This window comes from Rhinolophus sinicus, linkage group LG05 (genome assembly GCF_036562045.2).
Source record: "Rhinolophus sinicus isolate RSC01 linkage group LG05, ASM3656204v1, whole genome shotgun sequence".
In the NCBI taxonomy this organism is placed as follows: domain Eukaryota; kingdom Metazoa; phylum Chordata; class Mammalia; order Chiroptera; family Rhinolophidae; genus Rhinolophus; species Rhinolophus sinicus.
The window spans coordinates 99737536-99749568 of record NC_133755.1 but is presented as its reverse complement, the minus strand read 5'-3'; the positions used below and the strand labels follow the sequence as shown (position 1 = coordinate 99749568).

At 34.1% G+C, this 12033-nt stretch overlaps 1 protein-coding gene across 3 annotated transcripts in view; it reads right to left on the bottom strand.

Annotated features, from left to right (window-relative positions):
* The window catches only part of FAM83B (family with sequence similarity 83 member B), a 75167-nt gene that overhangs the window by 54034 nt on the left and 9100 nt on the right, over positions 1-12033 (bottom strand). For all 3 annotated transcript variants that reach the window (XM_019734580.2, XM_019734578.2, XM_019734579.2), the window contains exon 2: positions 2231-2734. In XM_019734580.2, the coding sequence (XP_019590139.2) occupies positions 2231-2674 (444 nt within the window). In that variant the 5' untranslated portion in view covers positions 2675-2734. The remainder of the gene's footprint in view (positions 1-2230; positions 2735-12033) is intronic.

Here is a 12033-nt window from a genome sequence, read left to right as displayed (position 1 = left end):
TAAGATTTTTCCAATAATATGGCATTTATTTTCATAAGTACCCTACCTCAGTTGCAAACATAACAGTGAAAATGGATTTAAATTTTTGTCTGAGATGGCTTTCTGGGTTCTACTTTGCTGGTTCCTAGCCCTACTTGTTTGGCCTCATATCTGCATAGAGTTTCATAATGTTGATTACTAAAAGAATCTCCCTGAGAAATTTGGAGGTAAGAATCTTTTGTCCATTAAAAAAACACGTTATTCAAACATTTTATGAGAAAAAGGTATCCCTCTTTATAATACTATGACAATTCACTGAGAGTTACCAATAAAGAGAATTTGTCCTCTGAAAATAGTTCAAAAGCAGAAAGTTGATCCTCATAACTAATAGGCTAGGTAAAAATTTATCTTTCTTATTTTATGTCACTTTGATTTTGTGAAAGAGAAGCGTAATCCAACACTACTGTTTTACAGTATGAACTTCAAGTTCCTCAGCTTGTTAATGCCATTGAGAGCTCCCAGCAGACAATGCCCAGGCAGAAGATGTTACTTTTACATTCTCTCCACATAAATAGCTGTCACCTTATAAAGGAAAACACATTGAACAGTTATGACTAATGTTCAGTTTCCAGCGAGTGCTAGCCCAAGAAGTCACAGTATCTCCTGAATTTCATTTTGCATCACAGAAATACAGTCTTCCAAAGGAAACCAGCCATGATGTAGGCTGATGAATTCATAAGTACTAAGTTTACCATAATAATAACATTAATCTTCACTAATTTATTTTTCAATTTTCACTTAACAACATCATGGTTCAAAAACATATTGTGCCCCCAAACAGAAATTAGCAATTGTTGGTACTTGATATTTGTTGTTTTACCTTTACAAGGACACAAGTATATTCTTGCCTTTCGGTCTCTTGTTTTACAAAATACAATTGTATAATATGTTCACAGAGCACAGGATAATACAGTATTAAAAATATTCATGGTTCAAGTCAGAAAATGGAACTGACAGTTCAATTCATTCAATAAAAGTGTGGACACCTGTTGTGTGCCTGATTCTATAGTTAATTTATAACAATTGGAATAGATTAGTGCTTTCTTTAATGTAATTCTGCTCAAGGAGTTAGTGTGGCTAAAAAAAGTCAGGTTATTTGAGCTCAAAAGGTTTGGGAAAAGATAATCACTTTACTTTTGCAAAGCCTACATTTGACATTAGCTTCAGAACACTGTGTTTCCCTAACATGATTGCGAAGCTTTTAGTTGCTTGTCTTGCAAACGGTTACCATGTCACTGTGGATTTCAAGAGTCTCGTATTTCTGTACTTCATAAACGCATGCTTTTTTTCTAGCATTTCTGTATCTTGTTGACATGAAAGAAAGCAACTCCTTGTATGTATGCATCCTACGGTCCCTTTTAGATCTAAATCTCTATATTGTACAGTATCTATAACTAAGAACTAGACACTTTACAGTTAAAAATCCTAACTTTTTGTCCATACATTTTCAAACTCTAGGTTGAGCTCAAGAAACAGCTTAGGAAATTTTGTTAGTTTCCAAATTGCCTATCATGGTTCTGCGTACATAGAAAACTCTCAATATTTGTATTTAATTGATTAAAAGAAAATTTCTACAATTTAATATGAGCTCTAAAATAGAACTTCTGAGATTTATAAGCCAATATAAATATTTAATAAAAAGCACCGGGGCCCTAAAATGCTAAGTACCTCGTAGGACCTTCCTTCAGAATTTTACATGATCATGCCTGATTTTATACTGTTTCCACACAACTCAGGAAATAAGTACATCTATGGTTTATTTAATAGCATAAACTATATCCTGAGCAAGATTTAAGGCTGATTCCTATTGAGAACAAAGAAAATTTCATGAGATTTGCCAACAACATATCAGAAATTAAGAAAAATTTAAGTGCTTTGAACTTATGAATGCATCAAATCATCTCATTCCCAGTCCACACACCTTATCCTTCGTGGGCATAAGGTCTCTTGGGTGTATGTACATTATGAAGAGAAGGAAAGCTCCACCTTTAACAGGGACTTAACACCATTGTCTCAGATATGCAAGACATGGGAAGTACAACCGTTGTATGTATCCATATGTATACTTCCTGAAAACATTAAGCATGGTTCATACACATAGAGATTATTTTATTATACATATATGTTATACTACTCTGGTGCTTTTCCACATGTTTCAATTTTTTTAATTTAGAAATAGAAATATTATTACCTTTCTTGCATCTTTTATCATCTTCCGAATAGTTTCCTTAATTGTAAGTAGGTGTGCTTTCGGTGGATGAAAGAGGAGGTCTATATGGGTACCCCCTAAGAGTCCAGGCATCACATACGGCCAGCCCAAGTCAAGATTTGGAGCTTCCACATCAGACTCAATGGGCCAGTAAGTCCCTGAAGATGAGGTGTCATCCCAGGAATCATCACTACCATGTGCTGCACTTTGTGCAATACTCTGGACATTTTTCAAAATATAATCAATTTCTTCCTCAGCTAGAAAGTCTGATACTCGTTCCTTGGCAAGAAATTCTTGGTATGCTTCTAACCCATGTTCAATCAGAATATCAATGGCTATTCGATACCATTCCTTGTAGTGAGGCTCAATGTAATTGTCTGATTTACACTCATCATTCAACGAGGACAGCATTGACGAGGTCTCCATTCTTGCAAGTGTTTGACAACAGCACTTTCAAATGTCCATTTGTGCAGCAACAAGAAGTATCTGGGTGTTTGAAAAGAAGGAAATCAAGATCAGTTAGAATTTCCTAATCAAATGCTTTATAATCCATGTTAGCTAGAATTTTTATATTTACTTATTTCTAGTTCCTGTAGCTCAATATGATACACATTTTCATATCCAAAGTGATATTGCATCATAATTCAAATATCTACCACAAATATATTTCTTTTTACAGACTGCTAGTTGATTTTCCATTTCCAAGGTGCCTCTACTTTCAGTTTCTCACCTAAGGAAATACACCTTCCTTCTCTGATATCCACAAAGTTCATTCTTCTTAACTTTAGTCTGAGACTACATACATGGTGGTATCAGTTTCTACAAGCCTTTTTGATTTTGGCTTTAACATATTTTAAAATAGAACACAATCAGTACCTGGCTAGCCATTAACACAAGGCTTTTACTGAGTACTTGTTATACATATAATCACATACTGATGAAATATAAAAGGCACACAACACTCGCTTTCTGGGAATTTGTTAATTAGCTGAAGAAGAGGCAAAGTGTACATGAAAAACTGCTTGTTATCAGTTTGAACAAAGCCATATATTGCTAAGAGCCAAAATGAGTATGGCCTGTCATCAATGCTTTCAGATAAAAGCAAGCAGAAATCAGTATGAAATAAACCAGGTACAGATAACCCTCTACAGGAGGTGGGCTTTAGCTGAACCTGGGATAGTGAGTAAGAATATGACCAGGTGACAAAATGAGTATTTTCATCCCACACAAGAGTGAAAAACGAGCAAAAGCACAGAACAGGTATGAGCTTGTACATTCATAACTTAGTGAAAAAAACTTGGCCTGCTAGCAAGCACATTCCTTTTAGTAGGAGTAGGAGATAATGTTGAATAGACACGATGGAGCCAGGTGTGGAGAGACACAGGAGACTTGTGTGATGCAGCAAAACTGTGTTTAAAACAATTAGTTTGGAATTATCAGGGGAATGGAAGAGAGACAAGTAGCCAGGAAAGTCTTTCAGCATTCAGATACCCCGTGAAGAAATGACAAGAGTATTCCAGGGATGGTTCAAAGCAAGAACTCTTGATATTTGGTAGTTTGACAGTGTATATAGGTGATGAAGAAATTTAAAACATCAAAGATAATTCAGGGATTTCTCTGAGGCATCAAAATCTGCCTTTTCAAGCTCACACCTCATCCCTCATAATGCCCACAAAATGTTATTCATTCAATCCCTCACTGTGTGAGATACTGGATTGGATTTTATCTCAGTCAACTAAGGGACTGCCCAGTCTTTTGAAGTCACGATCCCCATTGTGTGAATTTAAACAAAGTACAATTCTATGATGTGCTACAAGCATGAAAGGGCTAATTTCACTAAAGACATCTTTGTCAGGGACCTTGCCCTAATTTTAAATTTTCCACTTAACTCAGCCTTTTCATACTCAGGCAACCCAAAATTCAAATCTGATTTGGAAAGGTAACCCAGGAAGCCATTACCTTTATTTATTCTTTAGCTCAAAATATGTAATAGGAATCACTAATTATACTGAGAAGTTGTGAAGGAATCAACAAGAAGGCCACAAGATTTTCTGGGCAGGAAGGGATCAGAAAACAACCATCATATATACTAAGGCGGAGCCGAGGAGCAAAGAAAATAAAGGGTCCACTTTACAGCCGTGTTTCCCTGAAAATAAGACCTACCTGGACAATCAGCTCTAATGCACCTTTTGGAGCAAAAATTAATAAAAGACCCAGTCTTATTTTACTATAATATAAGACCAGGTTTTATGTAATATAATACAAGACTGGGTCTTATATTAATCTTTGCTCCAAAAGACGCATTACAGCTGATTGTCCAGCTAGGTCTTACTTTTGGGGAAACAGGGTATATTAGTGGAGACAATCCTGCCTCCATCCCTAGGCTCAGAATTTTTACCAAGACAGTCTAAAAGTATAGGAATCCTAATGATTAAACCTGATACAAGAATAAAAACAAAACCTACTCATGCTACTGACATATAGTGTGTAGAGGCCCGAGATGCTGCTACACATGCTTCCATGCCTGGGACAGCCGCCCACACTGAGGAATTATCTGGCCTAAAATGTCGATAGTGCCAAGGGTGAGAAATCTTCATCAATTTGCTCACTTCATATGCATGATATCATACTACTAATTAATGACTTTGTCAATGTTCATTAAAGGTCACGTTTGGATAAAATATTCATTTATAACAAAGAAAAAAGATTTCCATTTGTTTAACAGAATCAATCCATTTGATTCAAATATACGTCCCTAAAATTTTGTAAGGTGTGATTTTCATTTGATAATTCCAGTGCATGTGGAACAAGCATCCACCGATCACATGAAAATCACATTTATCATTTGTAATTGTTAAAAATGGTAGGTAACTGCTGATTGTACAGAAAAATTTTAAGTTTTCTTAGCACTTATTTCTTACCGTTTTAAAATTTAACTTTTGAATTTCTATATTAAACACATATTACCTTTGGAAGTTAAAATGCAGAAAGTAGTTTAAAAAACTGTATTCGTTTCTGAGCTTTATCTGTCAAATATATACTTTGCAGCAGCAAAAATTCATTCTTAAACTATGGGTAAATTGAGAAACCACAGAGATAAAAAAGAACGTATGAAAGCAAAACCACGAAGACATAGGTGAAAAGTTAATTATGAAGGCAAAAAACAAAGATGAGAAAAAAAGTGAAACACTATAGGACTAATCAAATGGCAATGACAGCCAGATACAATGCTGAAAAACACATCAAAGAAAAAAATGCAATAGACTTTGAGCATAGACTTTGAGATATTATGTACAAGAGTTAAAAGATAAATACACTTGATATTGTCCTGCTGGAGAGGCAATAGTCTAACCACTGTAAACAAGAGCTGTGTACAAGGGATACTTGTGAAGGAGCCATCTACAAACAAATTTTAAGGGAGAACAGCAAGGTAATGGCACCTACATAAATGGGTACTGCAATAAAATAGCACCTGTACTTAGGTACAGACTTAGTACTGGACTCCCAAGAGGTAAGTCATTGAACATTTGTAGGGCTTAATGTGAGGATAAAATTAATCGGGTATGCCTAAACATATAAAAGCACATTATTTATTAATAACCATTAAAAACCCCTAGAAAGTTATCAACATACACAGTAGAGTTAACGAGTAGAGAAAAATAATATCCCGCTATGATGTAAAAGCTGAGCAGAATGCTGGGCTCATCTACTTGTTAAGTGACTTCATTCCAGAAAAAAACATCCTTATAAAATATAGAATTGCATCCATACCTTAAAACAATTACAAAATACATTTGATATTGAATCTTTAGTGTCATTTGTGGAAAGTATTACTGCCAAATGTTAAATCTGTAAATACAAAGGATACAAAACAAGGTATAAAAAATTAGATTTCAAAAACAGTTTGGCAGTTTCCTTTATAAAGCTAAATATGCAAATGACATATGATGCAGCAACTGCCCTTTTGGGGTTTATCCTACAGAAATGAAAACTAACCTTCACACAAAAACTTGTACATGAATATTCACAGTGGCTTTATTCCCAATAGCTCCAAACTGGAAACAACTCAAATGTCCTTACCAGGTGAATATTAAACAAACTGGTACACTCATTCTATGGAATACTACTCAGCACTAACATGAACAAACTATTGATACTAGATTGCTATTATCTAGATGACTCTTCGAAGAATTATGCTGAATGAAAAAAAAAAATTCCCCAAAGATTACATGCTGCATGATTCCATTTATATAACACTCTTGAAATGACAAAATTATAGAAACCGAGATCAGATTAGTGGTTGGCAGGGTTCACCTCATGGAGTCATCGTAAGGGAGGCGTGTGGAGGAGGAAAGTAGATGTGGCTCTAAAAGGGCAACAGGAGTGATTTGGGTGGTGATGGAGACGTCCTGAATCTTGACAGGATGCTGTCAAGATTTAATGTCAATGTACTGGTTGAGATATAATATAATTTTGCAAGACATCACCACTGGGGGAAACTGAGTTAAAGGCTACATGGAATCCCTTGGAATTATTTCTCTCAACTGCCTATGAATCGACAATAATCTCAAAATAAAAAAGTTTAATTAAAAAATCATACTGATGAGCAATTTTGTGTGCCTTGAATAGGAAACAAAACCAAAACAATATATAGCATAGAGGGTGAGAGCTTGTTTATAGGGTCAGACTGACAGGTTCAAAGCCAGCTTCCCCAATTACTGTGAAGCTCTTGGAAAAGAAACCTGTGTCCAGAAGCCTTGATTTGATCATGTGTAGAAAGGACAATAGCAGTCTTCACCTCACTGAGTCATTCTAAGGAACAAATGAGGTAATGCACTTAAAGTATTCAGCTTTTAATATTAACATTATTATTATCATTACTATTTTTCATTTTAACAACCTATTACAGTATAATTGCTATAACGTTACAAAAAAGGTTTGATTACAAGAGTTTTTTAAATGTAAAAAAGGTAATGTCATACCATTAGCAATGTCACTTACTATTTCACCAACTGCAATATTAACGAAATAGGCAAACCTAGTGTCAATTTGTCAAAGGTTTCTGATCTGGAAAGATTCATTAAAAAGACTTCTGAAATAATAAGTCAATGGAAAGATGCTTCAAAGAGAAATTACAACATTCTTACATCACAAATAGTCTGAGGTTATAATTACTGTACTTAACGGGCAAGCAGATGATCCAAAGTCAAGACTTTGAAAGAAATATACACATGCTAACAACTCTGAGGTCTCCTTTCCAACTTCTGTCTTAGGCTGTTTCTATTCAACTACTGAAAGTTGTTCTGGGTTGTACTGAAACTGTGTCCTCCAACAAGATAAGTCCAAGTACAAACCCTCAGTACCAGGAAATGTGATCTTATTTGGAAACAGGGTCTTCTCTGTAGATGTAATCAAGTTAAGATGAGGGTGTACTCAATTAGGGTGGGACCCAATACAGTATGACTGGTGTGCTGATAAGGAGAAAGTTGACACAGACTACCCAGGAACAACTCCAAGTAATTAGCAAGGCAAAGACTGGAACTAGGGATGGTTGGCAACACCAAAGCTAAGAGAAAGGCATGGGACAGATTCTTCTCTAGAGCCCTCAAACAGAACATGGTCCTGATGACACTTTGATTTAGGACTGTGTAGTGGCTTGCAAAACTCTGAGAGAATAAATTCTGTTTCTTTTTTTTTTTCTAATTTTATTATTTTATTTTGTTAGAGCAGCACTGGGAAGCTAATACAAATACATATGAAATTTGTTTTTTTATTTTTAAACCTTAAGAATTTAAAAAAGAAACGTAATAAATAAAATTAATTTTCCAACCAGAAATTATTTCGAGTACTGACATAACTTCAATATTGAGCAAATTTTATTAAGGAACATTTTAATCTCTCAAATACTGACCAAAACAAATCTCAAATCAATCTTTTTGGGGGCTAATTGACTTTATGATATATAGCAAAATGTCTACCTACAGAATATGAGAAAATGTTTTACAGATTGTTTGAGAATATCTGTCTCATTCAGTCAAAATTTATGGTCCACAACAGTTGAAAATCATGTCTCCTCTTGCTTCAAATTTTTAGCCGCCAAGGTTGTGTTTGACTTTGAATTTAATTATCAGAAATTTAAGATGAGAATTAAAACATTAAAGAAGCTACTATTAAATTAAAAATTCATTATAATACTCAAACAGTCAAGTATAATTTGATACCTAATTTGCATACAAATTTATTTAGAAATTCTAAGCTGGCTTCTTTGTTATATAAGTGTTACTTGGCCCAACGGCACATTACAGTCTTCCAAAGTATAATTTTTGGCAAGGTAAGGGATACATGAACATGTAGCACACTCAGTACTGAGTGCTGGGTACAAACATCTCCATATGTAGATCACCAAGAGAATTACCCATCTCAACAAACTTAAGAAAAGGACAAATCTAAATATTACAATTAATTGTATAAATCCGAAATGAAAATTCCATTTGCACAATACCTTAACATTTAATTTCCTTAATTTCTTTTCATTGTGGCATGGGTCGAGGATATCACTTACACAAGAAATAATTCTAGAGTTTGTTCATACTAGCTGTTATTCAATATATTTGCCATCCACAGTATAACGTATTGTTCAGATATAAGAATAGAAAGGCCTACAATATATGTTAATGACTTCAAAACATAATCATTCAGTATCATTTGGAAGTATTGAGTAATTCCTGTAGAGAAAGTCAAAGAAAAAATGATAGACCCTTTACTCAGACACACACGCAATAGTCAAATTGCAGAGGAATGCACTATACATAGCTTAAAATGCAAGGGAAATTTTACCAATACTGAAACTACTCTTGAATTGGATTCCATCTTGATATTAGCACTTCAGAATCTCAAATGAATGGGACGAGGTGATCAGAATGGGGCTGTATCTTGAACTGTGCCAAAGTGGTCCATCTTATCCTGGTCCCGGTAAATATGTGTAAAAATCACTTAGATAAATAGAAAAACATTGATACAGTTTGCAGAACTGAACAACAGCATACATATGAGATGCCAGAATTAATATTCAAAATGATCTTAAATGGGGTGAAATAATAAATCAACATAAAAAGGTTAAATTCAATAAATGTAAAAGTTTGAATTTACATTAAAAATTAACTATACAAGTACAGGATTGAGCACAGTTTGAGGCAGATTATGTCACAAAGAACAGTTGAAAATTTAGTGTTTAATACAAAGAGAACACTAAGAGAGACACCTAAGAGTAGTCTTCAATTACATAAAGTGGGAAAGTAGGGCTGAATGACAAATCACAGGTTGACACCATCACAGAGTGGGTAAGATGGCCTAAGATTTGACTTCTGCTCTGCCACATATTGGTTGTGAGACCTCAGCCATGTAACTTTAGGGCTCTAAAGGACGTTCCTCACTGGAAAATAGGTAAAATAACATTATTTACTGCGAAGGATTTCTATAGGGATTAAGTGAGATAAAAGCCCTCAAACTCTACATCAGCCATAAACACTGCTAAAAAATGGTTAGGTAGTAAAATAGGAAGGAGTTTCATTTATTAATGAGACTTTATTTTTCACTTACTCTCTTAGTAAATATTCTCTTTCTGTACGTATTCAAGCAGAGGACATATTTTCGATGGAGTCCTATAGTATGTAACAAGTTGAGTTGGGGAGCATCCTTTGCTTTAAAATTCTAAGGTATTTATTTCACTTTCTGAAAAGGTTTGTGATACCCACAACTTGCTAACTTTGCTTGGAAGTAGGGAGGTGGCTAGGAAAGTGTTTCTTACTCTGGTGTGACAAGGAACTGCCTACTTATCCCTCTTCCCAGTTTCCTCTGAGTCAACCTTCACAGTTCAGTTTCATTTTTTTTGAAGTTAAACAAACAACATTACACACACCCATTTTCAAATGCAAAACCAACAAATTAAAAACCAAGAAAGTCACAAGCTGTCTCTAGTACTTTTAATAGCAAGGAAAAATGCTTATGTTATGATGCTATGTGTATAACAAGCAGACTACCAAACTATTAGGTTGGTGCAAAAGTAATTCTGGTTTTTGTAATTATTTTTAACCTTTTAAATTGCAATTACTTTTGCATCAACTTAATACATAAGAACAATTATAATTAAAGAAAATTCACCCAAAAGCAAAAAAAAAAAAAAAAAAACACACATAAAAGTGAGAATGGTTTTCTTTTAGTGGTGGTTCTATGGCTCTTTTCTGTATTTACCAAATGTTCACCAATGAATATGTATTGTTTTGCACTGAAGAAAAAGACAACTTTTAAAAGTACCCTAATAGTTGTTTTGTTTTCTTTACTTTAGAATATCTTCCTTTTTTTCATTCAGGGTAATAAAAACTTTGCCTATAAAATAGTTTAATAATTCTTACAGAGCAACACATGAGCAAGTACAGAATATCCAGAAACTAAAGTTATATGGTTACAGGGACCATAAAAAGAAATGAAAATAACTACAGGCACTTAATGAGGTCTCAGTAAGTTGCTCACTGATACACATTGCCATCCCTAACTCTCAGGGGCTAGGCCCAGAGCCACTGCAAGGAGCTCCCAGCATTTCTGCCCATTACCTGTTCTCATGCGTTATCTAAATGCATTATTCTCTACCTTCTTCCCTAGACTATAAGCTGTGACAGCAGAGGTTGTCTATTAACACAAATATTAATGCTCATAATTGTTAAATAATTAATAAGATACTGCCTTAATAACTCAATGTAACAGAATGAGAGCTGATTAAAGTATGATAGGCCAAAAAATGTTGAAGCGTCAATTTAAAAAAAAACGGTAATACCTATGTAGAACTTTTCAAATATATTTGTTTATGTTAAATGAAGGTTAGATTTTTGATAATATAAAATATTTACTCATATGAAGGGCTTTTAAAAGAATAATTAGAATCCCACTGAGTACCGTAAAAGTAATTAGATAAATCTGTAGATTGCTATCAAAAAATATAAATACTAATTCAAAATGAGCACTTTGTCAGAATAGATATTATCAAGTAGAGTGTGAGGATGCTCCCTAAAATTTGTATTTTGAAATATTTAACTATGTTAAAGTCATTCTGAAAATAGTTTCTGTGCATTTAATGTTAGTGAAATAAAGTTCTAAGTCTTGTGTTTTTCAACATAAAAGGTGATACAAATTAGCTGTAAAGCATGACTCATTTCTCCTATGTTTTCGGTTTCAGTTCTGTTATTATAGGAACTTATTTCAGCCGGAAAAAATAATTGGGTGTATAAATGAATTACAAGTATAAATATTTGGTATATCATTAAATGTAACCCTGATAAGTTTAAAAGTCCATTATTTTACAACTTGATAAAACAGAGCCATGTGAGGCTTAAATTTATCCAATAAGTCATCCAAATCCAAACTCAAATACTGGTTTCAAGAAATATGCATATCTCTTTACTCTAAAGGCAGGCAAAACTTGCAGCAGGATCAGGATCTTTTTTTCTTGAGAAAACTACAGTGCTAGGGGAAATTATTTTTTCAATAGTGACTATTGTTATTGCCATAGGTATCTGAAAATCATTGCTGAAAATTCCTCAATGCTGGGTTCTAGGACAGAAGGCTAAGAATTTCCTTGAAATGCCATAAAGCTACTTATTTTCCCGTTGTCCTGGTTGGACTTGGGAGATTTACTCATCTCTACTGTAAAAATTAATAAACAGAAATCTCTTTCAAAATGGATTTGAGAGGCTAAAAGAGAACGCTCACACATGTGTCAGTTAATGCACCCT